The 16,510-nt window shown below is 42.2% G+C and overlaps 1 protein-coding gene and 1 long non-coding RNA gene across 3 annotated transcripts in view; both read left to right on the forward strand.

The window, feature by feature from the left end:
• gosr1 (golgi SNAP receptor complex member 1) overlaps positions 1-15,041 on the forward strand; it is a 39,985-nt gene extending 24,944 nt beyond the window's left edge. For both annotated transcript variants that reach the window (XM_076282160.1, XM_076282161.1), the window contains 3 exons: positions 1,060-1,089; positions 9,866-9,948; positions 11,744-15,041. In XM_076282160.1, coding sequence (XP_076138275.1) covers positions 1,060-1,089; positions 9,866-9,948; positions 11,744-11,868 — 238 coding nt within the window. In that variant the 3' untranslated portion in view covers positions 11,869-15,041. The remainder of the gene's footprint in view (positions 1-1,059; positions 1,090-9,865; positions 9,949-11,743) is intronic.
• On the forward strand, positions 5,393-7,070 carry LOC143121661 (uncharacterized). Its single transcript, XR_012986525.1, has 2 exons — positions 5,393-5,968; positions 6,482-7,070. It is a non-coding gene; the product is annotated as an uncharacterized LOC143121661 (long non-coding RNA).
• Positions 15,042-16,510: the final 1,469 nt, after the last annotated feature.

Consider the following 16,510-nt stretch of genomic DNA (forward strand, 5'->3'; position numbering starts at 1 on the left):
ATTCAGTGCCACAACCCCACGCGGAGGGCGCTCTGCTGCCTGTGTCTTCTGCTGGAGAGACTCGTAATTACGCTCGCAAAGGAAGACTAATGTCAGCAGCTTGGTTTTGGATGAGAGCACGCTGAAAAATAACAGAAACATACAATCAAAAAAGCTGCTTTTTTAAAAGGATGTTGTTCCTGTACATATAATAACCTTGTGACACCAGTTTCTCTTGCCCTGATAATACTTGAGGCAGATAATCCTGTTTTAGTATTGGTTCTTTTGAGTTGCATTGAATTATATGCTCATCGACTCACATTTCAGAAAGAGATGTTTCTGTCTGATACACACACACTCACACGCACTCTCTCTCTCTCTCACACACACACACACACACACACACACACACACACACACACACACACACACACACACACACACACACACACACACTTGGCTAGAGGCTGCTGTGGTAATTGCTGGGCATTGCCACGAGCCCACTGCAGTGGTATCCCCTAACACCTTTAGAGAGGGCAGGGCTCAAACCATTATACTTGTGTGTATGTGATTTTATTTCACTTGAGTTTGCGTGTGCGTGTGCGTGCGTGCGTGTGTGTGTGTGCGTGTGTGCTTGTGTGCGTGTGCGCGCTGGAGCATGGAGCCCATGGTGGCTGTGTGGGGGGGCTTTGAGAGATTGGGGACTCATCCAAGCACAGCAGCAGGGGTGTGTGTGTGTCCATATGAGTGTGCGCGTGTAAGCGTGTTCCCATGAGCGTGTGTGCGCACGCCTATGTGTGTTTGCGTGCGCCTTTGAGAGAGTGTTTCAGTGCGTGTGTCTTTGAGAGAGTGAAAGTGACCGAGCGTGCCTTGAGTGTCTGCGCATATGCGCAAGTGAGCCATCAGAATTCACTGCAGCTCGGCATCGATCACCTCTACTCTGACCCTGACTCCCCCCCTGAGAGGAGAGCCAGAGGCACAGGCAGAGCTCCAGTCATTCAGGAGAGTCTTATTGCACGCGGTCCCCACAACCCCTCTCTAATCACTCACTCTCTCTCTCCTCTCCCTGTCTCCCCACAGCTCAGACAGACTGATCGAAGACACAATAAGGTGAGTGTGCTGAACTGACGCACCACACACACACACACACACACAGCTTTAAATAAAGAATTTTTGCATACATTAATTGATTTGTACTTACATTTGTAATTACAAATTATTGGCTTGATATCCACTTCAGACTCTCTACATTCATTAAGAAGTCTGTTTACATTCCCTTACCATGTAATCAAGTGTAACGTTTCTCTGTGCACTTTCAGGTTAGTGCATCACTATCAGGGGTGGACTGGGACCAAAAATCGGCCCTGGCATATTTGGCCCAAGCGGCCCTCAAATCACTCGGGCACGCCTAATTAAATACAAAATCTTTGCATTACCCTTAAATACACTGTCATGGAGTACTGAAAGTGATGTAGGCCTCATTGGCTATAACTCTGACTGATCAGAGGTAGCCATGGAGCACATGATCTCCATATTCAAGTAGGCTATACAAGCAATTATTAAAGAGTTTCTGCTTGAATTCAAAGTATCATTTCAAATTATCCAATAGGCTACATTTAAACTATACAATCCTCAATTGACAGCAGCACCAAAAAATTACTGAAGCCTATGTGTAAAGAGTTAAATTACCCAGATTGTCGTAGACATTAATGTAATTTATACCAGTTATCACTGTAGGACAACTGAAACAACACAAAATAAACAGGGCTGTTGCTGGAAATATTTTATTCCTGTATATACTGCCTACTGTACCTACATTGCTGGTACATTTTGGAACAGTATAGCTACAAGCATTTTGGAACAGTATAGCATATTATATAGGTTATAGTTGACTTGTGCATGACTTGACGTTTTGTAGCCTACATTTCTGTCAGTCTACAGTCTTTTAGCCCATCTTTACTATGATAACCCTTCCAAGATAGAAACCTTATCTACTTTGAGAGACCAACCACCACTCATGCAATCGATGTTGAATTTTGGCCATCTGACGGAAACTGATTCAACTGAATCAAATAACGTCGATTTGACACACTTTTGCTGTCCAGGTTTGCAAATCATTAATTTAGAAAATTTAAGTTGCGCTATTGTTATTATAATCACAGCACGACCTTACTATGTTATCATTACCAAATCATTACATTATCGCAATTAATAAGTCATCATAATCATCATCGTCAGGCGTTAGCATGGCATACATAGCCTACCTGCTCCACCACTGAGTTCTTATCATGCAGCCTCAACTAGGCTCGCTTGCACTCTCCACCACCTCCACTGTCCCTTTGTTCTGTAAGCTTGCTTACATCCTCGTTCAAACTCAACGAATTTCAACATGTTGCTGACATTATGTCCCTCTGCTGCTTGCTTACATCCTCGTTCAAACTCAACGAACTTCAACATGTTGCTGACATATGCTAGCCTACTTGCAATATTGTATTTTTGAAGCTTCTACATTGGTGTTAATTTTGCACAATTGTCACTAGGCCTACCGGCAACCGCCGCAATTTCGTGTAGGCAACTTCGATTAACTTTTGATGCGCTCACAGAATCCTGGCTCTGAGCCAAAATTGGAGGGGTGGGGCCTGACGTGAGCTGTTATTGGATCACTCCAGTGTCAATATGAAAATGTAACCAATGGGCCGCTGATTGTCCTTCCTGTGGGCCGATCGTTGGGCAAAATAATTATATAGCCTATTCTATCAGCCCAAAATGTGCGGGAAAATGCCCGGTATGCCAGATGGCCAGTCAGCCCATGATCACTATTGTGTGTTGTGTGTCTAACAACACTGTTGTTGTGGTTCAGCACATTTTGCTTGGTTCATGAGCGGTACCAAGGCCATCTTTTTGTCTTTGGTTTTCTCTCTGTGACACTTCCATTTCCAATTCGAAGAGAGACCTCGACCCCATTTCACAAGATGGGGCCGCTGTGTAAATCAACTTCCTGTGGAACAGCACAGTCCCATAGACAGCAAAAGAAAAGTCCACAGGAAAGACAAAAGCAGGAAGAAGTTTTACCCTGCCAATTAATGCATCATTAACATCAACGAGGCCGGACACCTGGACACTGTGAAATAGGCTTATCAATGCACATCGTGAAGCCACTGACCTATTACTTGTCCACTCACTGACAGCACTAGATTGGCTCTCTCTCTTGATTAGGCTGAAAGCAAATCTGCTCTTCAAAGTGGAGCTGGCAAGACCACTTTCTTGGCAGCCATTTTTGCCTCTCCTTTCTTGAAGGGGAATACTAGGAAAGCCCAGTTGTTGCTTACTGTGCAACAGCTTTTGAGCCATCACAGTTCGTTCATTTTGGCGGAAAAAAAAGTCAATTTCAGTAAAAAGACGCTGCCTGCTGTGATGTTTTCTCCTGCCCAGCAGTGAGCTCTGCACCCCTTAAGCCTCTGTTGTGCTTCATTCTCTTACTCTCTCCCCTACCCTTTCTCTCTCTCTCCCCCTCTCTCTCTCTCTCTCTCCCCCTCTCTCTCTCTCTCTCCCTTTATCCAGTATCTCCTTAATAGTTGTTTTTTCACCAGAAAGAAATGGAAGGATGTGGACCTCCCCTCTCCATTCCACCCCCCTCCATCCATGACTTTCCCTCCAACTGTTCTCCTCTGATCTCTCCTCTCTTGTATCCTTTCTCTCTCTCTCTCTCTCCCCTCATCCTCTTCTCTGCCCCTCTGGCCAGTTGCCCAATATCATTCACTCTGTCTGTATCCTACTGTTCTGCCCTTTAAATTTATCTTCCCCGCTGCTCTTTGCCTTAGTGCTCCTCTTCCTCCATTTCCACTCTCCTTTCTCCTCCTTAATTCTTCCTCATTACCCCTCCCCCATCTCCCTCGCCTTCCTTGTCTTCCTCTCGTTGGGGCACTGATGGGGAAGCCCGCAAGCACCGGCAGGCACAGGTGCTTAATTAAGGAGACCTGTGGGCCGTGGAGCACCAACTCGCCTCCTCGTCCTCCTCCTCCTCCTCCTCCTCCTCCTCCTCCTCCTCGCCCAAGCAGAAAATTACCCAACAGCAGCTGGTCTGCATCGTTGTCACAGACCCTATCTGTCTTTTCACTCAGTACAGAGCAGAGGCGATGCCGGAGCACACCGTTTAAACTTTCATCAGGCCCTCCTCTGCAGGGTACCCAAGAGGCCCGTTTCACTTTGTGCATCTGTTTTAGAGATGCCAAAGAACAACTTTTGATGAACTTCCATATTGATTGCCCCTTTATTCAACGAAGATGCCAAAGATGTAGTTCAACAATGTCTAAATGTGCCTCAGACAAGCTATTTAGTCAGTAATTTTTCTGTGTTCATGACTGTTCTATTTTCTAAGTCTGATTTAGCACTCGAGTGATTCACGTGTATATGGTGTATTGGGGATAAAACACTTTAAATCCAGTGATATCAGCATATAAGCAATGCAATGCTGTAAACCCTCACCTGTCGTGGTATGGGTTTTAAGGTGAGCTACTGAATTGCCACCGGCAGACTAGTGTATCTGCTGGTGATTTTCATTCCTTATTGCGCCTGAGGGTTTAACTAAATCCACCTCTATGGAGACATTCCTGCACTTTTGAAAGTAAAAGGTCTTCATGTTGCAGAGATTACAGCTCCCTCGTGTTCCATGCCGACCCTTACCAGCATGTTGAAAAACACACAGACATACGCACAGTTTCTCCCAATATACTCTCTCACACACTCACACTCACACTCACACTCACACTCACACTCACACTCACACTCACACACACACACACACACACACACACACAGAGAGAGACACACACAGCTACTCATCCATATGATGTACCGCCCTGATCTCTGGAGGGCTTGCTATTGCTTGGCTTGTTTATGACTGCAGGCACCCCTGGGCCGAGCCCCCAGAGTCTCTGGCGTGTCCTCAGAGGACAGCGTGTGGGCTTTGTTAGCCAGCCCCTCTCTTGTTTTCTACCTACCTTTTATCATCCAACCTTTTCTCCACCTTGTCGTTGTCTTTTGTTCGCTGCTCGCTCATTGTTGGTTTCCGTAACGTGAAACCAGACAGTAGTCACGCCATTGCCACATCATGGAACAGTCTGTTTATCTTTATTATTTGCAGACCATGATGCGGTCAATGCATGGGGAATTTTTTCTATTGTATCAATGCGCGATAGCAGCCAAACAAGTCATCCAAGCCTTGGTTGTTTTCCTGCATAAGGTCACTAAGGCACTGCACTGTTCCCTGGTCAGACTGGTCCAACAGCTCTGTTAGATTGTGGTGTCTGGCAGTGGATGGCCCAGCAGCCTGCGGTACCTTTGGGAGGATGGGGAATAGGCAGGCAGGCAGGCTGGCTGGCAGGCTTAGCAGTGCCAGGCTATACGTTACTAGCCTGACGTAGTCATACTCAATTCTAGTCAGAATTTGAGTCTGATACTGCTCCATAGAGCTGTGATTATGGGGCGTGTTTCAAACGAACCAGGAAAAAAAATGCCTCTGCACTCAATTGGATAGACCTACAACCAATCAGAGCAACGGAGTGTGTGACGTATGTTAAGCGACGCATAGTTGATGTCAACAGAACTCAACTGCACGCTAGAAGAAGAAAATGTGAGCGATTTTCGCAGGTGTTGTAAAAATAATGTAAGGATACACGGAGTTCAACACACGAACCTCATTTTTGAGAGAAACAGTAAAGGTGAATGCATATACGATCAAGTTATCCGTTTAGGATTACAACTCCACAACACTGCAAACAAATCGCATCGCATTTGTCGGTCCTGTCAGAACTTTATAACACGGTTGGAACGCGACATGCCCGTGTTTAAAAAATGGACAGAAGACGAAGGAGACCAGCCTGAAGAACCGTGTTCATCTGAGGCATCAGAGACGCCCCGGACTCTGAAGAAGTTCTGCCCCAATCCGTCAACTCCAACCGGTACAAAAACGCGAAGAAGCATTACAGAGGTAAGCTTGTTAATACATTTCTACTTCTTATGATATGACTATGAGAATAACCTCGATTGCCACGTTTCACATGAGTTAATAGTGAGTCGTGATTATTGTCCAATGTGATAAACACTGTGCATTCCCACACTCCTCATTTCCGTGAAATCTATCTATGATTAAATCATCTAGTCATATTTTGACATGCCTAGTATTCTGGAAGCCAGCCCGAATTTCAGTGTAGTGTGAGCAAATGTTACCAGGATAAACTTGTACCTGATGTGTAAGTTGGCCTCTGTCACTTTGTCAATATGTAGAAACTTCATTTTGTAATGGACTAGCATGTTATCCAACCCCCACTTCTGTGCTCTGCACCTCTGTGGGGGGTGGGCAGTGTTTCTCTGACCTGCTCAGCAATTGCATCTGGTGTCACCATATTTAACAGTCTGTATTTTCCAATGTATTGTCAATGCACGTTATACTTATTAGGCTATACTGTAATTCTTCACACTGATGTGTTCACTTATATTTCAGGTTGTCACCCATTTTCCATCCACTTGACCTCCACCTGGAACACCTAAACAATTTTCTCAAATCATTTATGAGAGGATTGGGACCAAACATGTCAGAAATGTCAGCAGCCAGAATCAGTAGGTCCATTGGCATCGTCAAAGAGCTAATGGACAAAACGGACACAGAGCTGGAGCTGACAAGGCCGGCTGGCATTCATCATGTGGCCCGAGAACAGGACGTTTTAACACTGGTAAACGTTTTTAGGGAGACACAACTTTCCCAACAAAAATCACCCAGGCAGGCAGTCTCATGCATTCCCGAATTTCAAGAGAAACTTATTGGCAAAGCTGAATTACCAGGAGAAAATAATGGACTGGCAAAATGTGCCTATTTAAATAATTAAGTAAATGTGAAATGTAAATGGTGATGGTAATTTGTAAATATTGTTTTCGTAAATGACAATGTAAATAATTGTTTTCATATAATAGTTTAGTAGTATCCACATTCTTGAAAACATTTTTGTGTTTTCTTATTGGTTGTATGTTCAAAGTTCAGCGTATATCTTCAAACATTACCTATTATGTGTAGATATTAAAAATCTTTATTGAAATGTCTTATTGTTTGTCTTTAAATGCAGAAACATCACCAACCAGTAGAGAAGTATAAACCATTTTAATTTTATTCAAAAATATTAATGTAACAGAGGTAAAAAAAAAGGCATTTGCACAACAACAGGACCCTGAAGCTACAAATTTGAGCCTGAATTTGAAGCTAGCTTGAGATCGATCTTCAACATTGACAAGCCTGATTCCAAGTTACTTGGGGATGATTGTATCTTATCATCCTCATCCTCGTCATCAAAGTAACCAGTGTAATCCATGTCAACCTGAACACGGTCATCCTGAACAACACAGTCATCAAACAAATTAGTTTGACTCTGTTCGATGTCATCAAAAACCTCATGCATAATTCATAGTATCTCTTTTGCATGTTCCAGCTTGTATGTAGGGAGATTATGGATAATGAAGTCCAGGTCAAATATCTGTGTGCACTGTTCTAAAACTGATCAATGAGTTCATCTCCAAAACCAGTGCAGGCTGTGTCGACTGTGTAAAGTGGTATGTTTTTATGGTCCTGAAGTAAACTACTCCTGTAAGTTTGTAACAGTTCCCTGATCAAAAGTGTGCCCTTAGGTGTGACTATTCTGTGTTTGTGGTGTGATGAAACCTCCCCTTGAAAGTGTTCATATTTGGGGATTAGCTCCCCACAACCTTCAGGTTCACAAGAACAAACAGAATGGCAGTGAGTGCAGCACAGATGTCCTAGATCAACAGATGTGGTGTGTTCCTCAAAATGGCAGTACAAAGCTTTCCGCAGACAACTAGTGACTCCATTAAAGTACCGTCTTAACTGCTGGGTCAAGCTTTGTACTAACATCCCTCACAATCCAGTGTAGGCACTCCAGTGTATGGCCAGGTACTTTAATCAGACCCACTCTGATGTTTGTTCTGTTTGGGCTCAGGGCCAAATTTATTGGATTGTCCATCTGAAGCTGTTTCATAACCCTGGCTCTGGATTCCCGATCAGCAGAAGCGGTCAATGTCAGCACAGGTGTACCTGGAATATATAGCAGTACAAAAAGCAACCAATAAGTAACAGTAAAAATAAGAAATTATGAGTAGTATCATTTAGTACTTTTTAATGACTGTACTGACATCTAAAAAGAATACATCACTTATAAGGGGTACAGTGACTAGCCTACCAATATGGGTATGGTGCTTGAGTACATAAAGCAACACCCAAATGCCCTTCTGCCCTTTTGCAGCCTGACCACTGATAGAAATAAAACAGTAACCTACATTAGAATGTTTTAACAGCTAGTTCGCTACAATCACACTAACGTTATGATTGTACCAAGTCTGAGTTAGCGAACGTACAACGATACCTAGGCTACTATGTTTACAACATGGGATTCATATCACGACATTGGGAGTTATTTACTAAGTCAGACAGTTAGACTCTCTTACCATTTGTAAGTTAGATGAACTTCGTCCATCACGATACCAATTAGGTTGGCTTGAAAAACATCGGAGCCTAGCATGTCCCTCCACTTGTTGTTCAGCAGCCAGGATTCCGGGCTTCAAAAAAGGATCTGGCAACGACCGCTGGCTATATCCACCTCGTCGTGCACGCCGAGTTGCATCGCCGTGATGCCCATTTCAGTTGCTTCGGCAAAAAACATCTTTCTTATCAACAAATGCCTTGATCCCGTTACTCTGTTCCTCTTTTAAAATTAATTCGCTGTCGATATCTTCTAGAACAGACCTGATAGCAGAATCTACACATCTCAATTCTCCAGCGGCAGCCATCGTTGTTGTAAACGAATTCAACCCAAGCGCTCTTTGGTGACGTGGTGGATTACGTTACTGTTGAGCATCTGTCCATCATCGTATAAAGCCCGCCCTGACCATTTGATTGGCCCGCCAGTATTTGGGCGAGCATACTCGCGCCACTATTGATCAATGCCAGACCGAACTTCCCGACCTCAAACGTTGTGGGCGGGACTAAGTTCGGAATGGCACCCAGGCTAATACGTTACACCTCCCAAAGCTGCTGAGCCTGGGCTTGAGTGATCTACAGTGTCACCAGGCAATTTAATCCCCTTCCAACACTCCAGAAATCTGGAGTCAGCTCAAGAGCCCCCAAGAAGGGCAGGTTTCTCTGCTTGCTAACTCAAGTCGTTTTAAGATCACTCTCCCTTAGTGAAGGAGAACCTCTCAGAAATGTCAAACTTGTTACAAATGGCAAATAAATACTCAAAGATCTTTCCAATCTCTTCAAGTGGCTCATACCCAATCCCAAGGGAAAAAACAATTTGTTTGTTCACTGAAATGGAAATGCATGGCTATATTTTTTCTCTCTTGAAGACATCTGCCTGCCATGTCTTGGGATATTAATCTCTAATAGAGGATCATTTTTCCTGGGGCATTTTGTCTTATTTGAGCTGTGCTTTGGTCTCCTGAGTTTTTAGGATATTAATGCTGATCCATTCTGCCTGTGTATGTGTGAAGTGAACTACACTGTTTAAAATTTGGTTAGAGTGTGGTTGGGGGTCAAAATAAATACATAGAAATGAATAATAATCATGGAATTATCTTAAATTTGGCATATTTTGAGGGGGTTAACTAAATTGACTAATTGAACTAAAGTCTGCGTGGGTATGTGTCCACCTAGCTTCAATGGACTCAAGCTACTGCACCCAACCAAACACACACACACACATATTTTTGTTAAGGTTGTTGTATGTGTGTCTTGGGGGAAAATGCAATGTAACACACAGAGAGATTCCATCATCTGTTACTCAGTTTTTTACTTGTTTAACCGATTTTTCTCTTTTCTCTATAGCATTGCCATGGCAACTAAGGAGAACATGACCTCGCAGCGGGGTTTTTTGAAGTCCATACAGAGCAGGGTCAACACTTTGGCCAGTATCCTTTGCTTTCTGACTTTGAGTGTTTGTGTTAATGTGTGAGTTGTGTGTCACAGAGTTATTTGTCCCCAATGGAAATCTCCATTTTCTTTATTTTCTGTTAGTGCCCACATTCACATATTTTTCACCTTAACTATAGGTATGTACAAACAATGGAAGTATTTTCTGCATTTTCAGAAAATACATTTTCATTTTTTATATGGGATTTTCACTGTAAAGGACCAAAACGAACAAAACACTGTCAATTATCACCACATTCTTTGGATACGTGCCAAATTTGGTGACATTTCATGCATACATATTTCATTATTTCAGCAGCTAAAAATAGGAAAACTTCAAATAATAGCCCAGGCTTTTATTTTCCAAAATCGCCGAACTGCATGTATAAGACAGGCGTCTAAATGAGACAGGCCTTTAATTCTTTTCACACAAAACTTCTCCTCTGCAAAGATGGGATATATTATCAAATTAATTATTTCAAACACGCTGAATACACGCCTACCCATTTGGCTATCCGATTAATTACGGATCATTCATTTAGTGTTGAGATGTTGTTCATTGAGTGTTAGAGATAATAGAGATGATCCAAATAGCATTACCACATTATATTATGATTTATTTATAATTAGAATGTGTTTTAACATCAGTTCATGTAAGACATACTGTATATTCTCTAAGATTATTGGGAGCTTTAAGAAATAAAAAAAAACTGTGCCAGGCAAAACGATGTGACAGGGCTGAACAATACAAGTTAATACCGTATAGGCATACCGTCGGCCTATCCTTGTTATGACAAGATAAAATATTTTGTCTAATGCGCAAATTTCAAGCAAAATGGGATGAATTGGACAATGTTGCACATAGGCTTAGTCCATATCAAAAAAAGTTTAAACAATTTGGAACTTTGGCTTTCACCAGCGCAGTCTTTATTAATGCCATCTAATCAAAACTTTATTGTGCGCAATCTGGACCATAGAACTGGCTTAAACTGACGATCTGGCGGATTTTAGGAGATTAAATACAACCCGAAACTAAAAAACAGACCAGGCCTGCCAGACCAGGCATGTAAAAGAGACAGGCGTCTATTTGGGCCTTGGCTTTTATTTGAAGTTTTACTGTAGGTTGCTTTTTCTCAGCCCAATCCGTTCACGTTACCTAAAGTACCGTGAACCTTTCGCCACGTAAGGCGCTATTTGGTAGCTGGTTTATTTATTAATTGATTTTGTCTTTTTATTTTTTATGTTAAACAGGATATAGTCCATGTTTAGAATTTGATGAGTTAATGAACTTTTTTTAGCCTCGGCATTCCTTTTTCTTTCTGATAATGAGTGATAAATTATTTACATTTCTCTCGTTTTGAATAAGTAAAACACTTTGAATTTTGAATTATATTAAAATCCTGCTGGTAAGCTATTGTGAATAGTCAAAAGCAGTTTATTTTAGTTCCCATCTCAGCTCCATTTTAGCTGACTGAAGCACCTTAGTGCAGGCTCTAATCCAGTTCTCCACAGGATCATTCTCTCTCTCTCTTAAAACTCTGGAGCTCATGTTTACAGCAGACATGCTGCTGTTGACCGGATGGGTTTTTTTTTACTGTTGAGCTGAATGAACATCATCTAAGAAAACCTTTGTTTTGTGTCTTTCTGTGTTTCAACTGGATATGTGACTTCAGTGCTGCATTCTCACCATTGTGACAATTACAAAAGATGAGGGCAGCAGAGACTGTTGAAGGATCAGGGGCAATGGGGTTAGTATTTAGTTTTTTCTTTTCCTTGACCAAACCTCTCTCTTAGATCGCTTTCCTGCCATCAATAGCCTCATCCAGCGAATCAACTTGCGGAAGAGGCGGGACTCGTTAATTTTGGGCGGAGTCATTGGCGTTTGCACCATCCTCCTGCTGCTCTACGCATTTCACTGACGGACACAGGAGTTGACCAATCGCTTTTTATTTCCCTCTGGCATAGTGCGAGTTGTGGTGGAACCCGGAAGGATGGACTTAGCAATAGGAGGACCCTGGAGGCTACTAAGCAAACGCCCACTTGGCCTAATCAGATAATGGTATTGATTGTGGCCAGCATGGACTTCCTTATTTGTATTTATCAACGGGAGGGGTGGTAGTTTGGTGCAATCCTGAAGCATTTTTGGGGGGTCATCATCCCCCCACAAACAGTTATACTGCGGGGTGAGGAGAAGGGAACAGAGACCAAATATCTAATATGACTAATCTGGATCTTTTGGGTTTTTTTTAAGAAGCAAAAATGTAATGTAACGCCATTTGCTCTGAAAGGGAAGTCAACAAGAAATTGTACCCTCTGTGGTGATTTTGTTTTCTCTTTCTTTCCTTCCAAGCAAGACATTTTAATGTGATGGTTATTTTAGTGAAGGAAGATGTTCATCATGTTATGTATCCTGTTAATTAATAAATTATTCATATAAATGTTTAAAAAAATTGTGACAGTAGGCACTCAAAAACTTTCAAGAAGCTTTCGTCCAACTTCAAGATTTAACCCCATAACAGGGATTTAAAAAACATACAGAAATCCAAATACAGAAAAAAGCCAACACTGACATGTTGTTATATATTCCCTGGCATGATGAAGGCATTGCAAGCCCAGTCTGAAACACAGTTCTGTTTCAGGCTGGTCATAATAGGGAGAGGGATCTCCCACAGAGGTCTGTGTAAGTAGAGCATTGTTGGCCGATCGTGACCGTGAGATTTCCCCATCGTACGCACGTCTCTGCCTTCCTCGCGGGCGGCCGCTGATGGCATCTTGAAGAACTGGAGCGTGATGGCGGAAACGGGCCAGCACTCTCTCCTTGATGAATATACAAGTTGAACATCCCTGGTTTTTGAGAGGGAGAGACACAGCGGGAGGAAGAGTGAGGGAAAGAAGCACACGTACAGCAAGGCTGTCACATAAACCCTGTAGCACCAAAAGGTGCTGCAGGAGAAGCTACTAAATAGCAGTGGAAGTCTAGATAGCACCTTTCACCGCAAGTCATACAGTACACACTGCCTTTTGGCTCCTACATTGCCCTTGCTCCCTTTTATCCCACTTTCTTTCATCCTGGACTCCTGACAAACAAGGCCTCCTCCGCATCCGACAGTTCTGCTTTGCTGAGGCAGCAGGCTGTGAAGGCATCGGGTTCTTGGGTACTATCCATCTCTGATGGCTCTGTCACCGCAGAGCTGGCCATGTTAGGGGCTCTCATCATTCTCGCACCTTGTTAGAGCATCAGCACTGGCCAAGGATCTCACTGCTGTCTGCTGGTGGAAGCACAAGACGTGAATGTTTGTTCATGACCTTCTGGATCCACACGTCCATCTAATGGCAAATCCATTCTTCAGATTCCTGTCTGAAAAATACTCTCCCTCCACGTGCGGTTTTTACAGTCAGGTGTCATTTTTGGTACCAGTACTTGCGTCTTATTGAAGTAAATTTGAAGGTGAGCTTCATCCTCTGGTGAATGTTTTTTCTGAAGTCTCTATGGGATTTCAGGTGTTGTCTGCACACAGTCAGCATATAGAAGTCTAAAAGGACCTTTCTTTTTCTGTAAATAATGTACATAGATATAATTATATGCTTAGCAGCTCTGTTTCAAGTCAGTTAGGTGGTGGTGCAATTATATACTGTATAGGCAAAGCAGATCAGACCGAAAACCAAATGGTGTTCATATGGATGGTATATCTTGAAGTCTTGGTGTTTCAATACACTTATCAGTGAACAGCAACTATCTGTCAGATCTGTCAGACCGTATTTGTGTATCTGCTCATCTGACATTTTTATGGGAATAGAGTTCCTTCAAAAGTTAATGGGTGTGTCAGTAGAAGAATGCTCTAATGATTTGAATTCTGACAAGTCCGTTTTGGAGCCATGGACCATGGCTTAGTAAATATCCGCTGGCCATTGTGATAGTGTACAGCACAATGAGCATAATGAGATTTTTCCTAGTAATGGAACTGAGGATTTAACACAGTCACAGAGGCCTGGAGAGATGGAGATGGAGTGATAGAGATGAAGGGAGGGAGGGATGGACATAGAGAGATGAAGGGAGGGAGGGATGGACATAGAGAGTGCAATGGATCTGTAGGGGGTGAGGGCAGCACACCATTCTGTGCTGCCCTGTCTGAACAATGCCCCATTGCACACCTGTAGCATTTACCAAACTGACACTTCTGACAGCATGAACGCCACATCATGTTGCAAGTAAAGTGCAGTCAAAATTTTTTTGGCTCTTGTAAGTAAGTAAGTAAGTAAGTAACAAAGAAATGCTGTGTAACGGAAAAAGAATTGGGCTACAATTGGTAACCAATGCCAAGATTGGTATTGCCAAGCAGGGCAACATCACTTCAGCAATTGAATTGTACTTTCTGCTTGTGAAAGAACTTTTTTTTTAAACAGCAGCCAGTGGCCAACAGACCATTTTATTTTCATCTGTTAGCGTTTTTGCAGAAATCAGCCCCTTTCTGTGTGTGTAACAACTTGCATTTGGCAACCTCCAGCACAACTCCATATTCTGCTTGCCTCGAGCTTCTGGGCTGTGATGACAGTGTGGTGCTTGTGAATATTTAAGGGCCTTTTGACTAATAAGCTGGTTACTGGAGCGTAATGGAATACTGTGTACTGTGACTAAAATGGTTCCCCTCTCACTGTGACCTCTGGAAGAGCAAACGTGCGCAAAGTACGACAGGCTGATGACCCTCCATGCTATAGCATACAGCCTAATCTAGACTTGCTGGAAGACTGTTCCCCTTTTGATCTAAGTATGACTAGTGAGTTACCGACCCATCTAAACATATGTGATGAGAGTGTATGACAATCTAATTACATGCTTCAGTTGGTAATTTTAACACTTTTCTCTCAGCTTTTTTCTAGCTTGTGTTGGCCCTGGATTAATAGTTTTAAAGACTGTTGAATGGTTTGGTGTCCTTGCCATGAAATCTTTTTTCTTTTATGGATAAATGGATGAGTTGCTTGAGGTTCTGACTGTTGGTTGTTTAGGCTTCTGCCAAGGCAAAGTGTAATTCATTACCATTTTTATTGTAATGCTTCTTCTGTATAATGATTATTGTTAATAAAAAAAAATCAACCAATAATACAAGCTCTCATATTTGCAGTGTGTGAGCATGTGTGATGTGGGCATGCAAGTGCAAACATGGCGTGAGGCAGATCTGGGGATCCACAGAACCGTTGCGGACCGAAGTGCCCAAACAGGCAGTAGATCTTGTGCCATTTCCTAGATCATCCATTATTCAGGGTAACTTCAGTCAGGACCATTAAAAATGGAGGCGGGTGTCTATGTAAGTGTGTTTCTAAGGGAAAGCGGTGGGGGGTGGGGACTTCACTTCTTGTCGTGTTCAAATAGAACGAATTTTGGGCAACATTTTGTTCAGGGCCACAATACTGACATAACGCAAACATCCACCAGACGTGTCCGCGTCAGTTTATGGGGTGTACCACCCCCACGTATGTGTTGTATGTAAGCCTTCATACTCCCCTCCCCTTATTCATGTTGAAATGTAACTGTTTAATTGAACTGTTGATTTAATTCACATTGATCACAGAGAATAGTCTCAGACTAATCAGTAGAGGGTTTTTTTCTTCAGACAATCTCATTTTATAGTGGATATCAAAAGAGCAGTGTCCAGTATGGAAATATTCCAAAAATATAATATTTTCAATATCTTATAGAATCCACCTACTGTTGTGGAGAATTTGTATTTAATTTATTGTATTATTTATTGTATTATTGTTTAAACCATAACTTTACAAGTAAATAAGACTCACCATGGTCCATGCATGTTAAAGTTTATTCCATACATGCGAAAGGTACACAATAAAGGTCTGAAAAACATACATATCCAAAAGAGAACTAAACTGCTAAAAAGATACATGGATAGAAAGTCACATTTCATTCAAGGTCTTAGCAGTGGATGACTGAATACACAATAACAGTCTTTGAAGATATGTGCGACGTACAAGACAGTATGTAAAATCATTCTCTTCAGTGGAAAATAGTCATGAGTTGGACATCACTGACATTTTCTTATATTTTGTACTGGCCATTGTCAAAAAAAAAACAATATACATACAAAAGAAGATACACTATTCTCAATCAAATGTATGGTCCTGATCATTTGTAAATTTCACATTTATATGTTTTTTTTTTTTTCAATCTCAGTATAGATCAATGCACGTTTTAGATGATGCTTGAACACTTTTAGATAGAGGTCACCAAAATATCTTGTTCTGGAAAACCAGCAATGGAAAATGTCCACAGTGCACTGATTGAGGAGTTATGTGTAACTAAATGTGAAAGGTGCCTTTTTGGTCAAAGGTTTTTGGACGTGTTTTTTAGCTCCCATTTTCAGTGACTGTGGATGGGGGATGTTCAGCATGTATCAAGTGCTTTGTTGTCTATACTTGGGGCTGAGAAAGAATTTGATCAGTACACCTGAGCTTTATCTCCAGGGATCTTTGAATTGAGAGTATTCGTCTGTACTCAGCAGATATGACCTCGGAGACATAAAACCCAGGAAATAGTTCCCTGTGTTCTTT

The sequence above is a fragment of the Alosa pseudoharengus genome, unplaced genomic scaffold (genome assembly GCF_046254945.1).
Source record: "Alosa pseudoharengus isolate Yale_2024_CS ecotype anadromous, Long Island Sound unplaced genomic scaffold, YU_APseudo_1.1 YU_APseudo_1.1_scf_13, whole genome shotgun sequence".
Lineage (NCBI taxonomy): Eukaryota > Metazoa > Chordata > Actinopteri > Clupeiformes > Clupeidae > Alosa > Alosa pseudoharengus.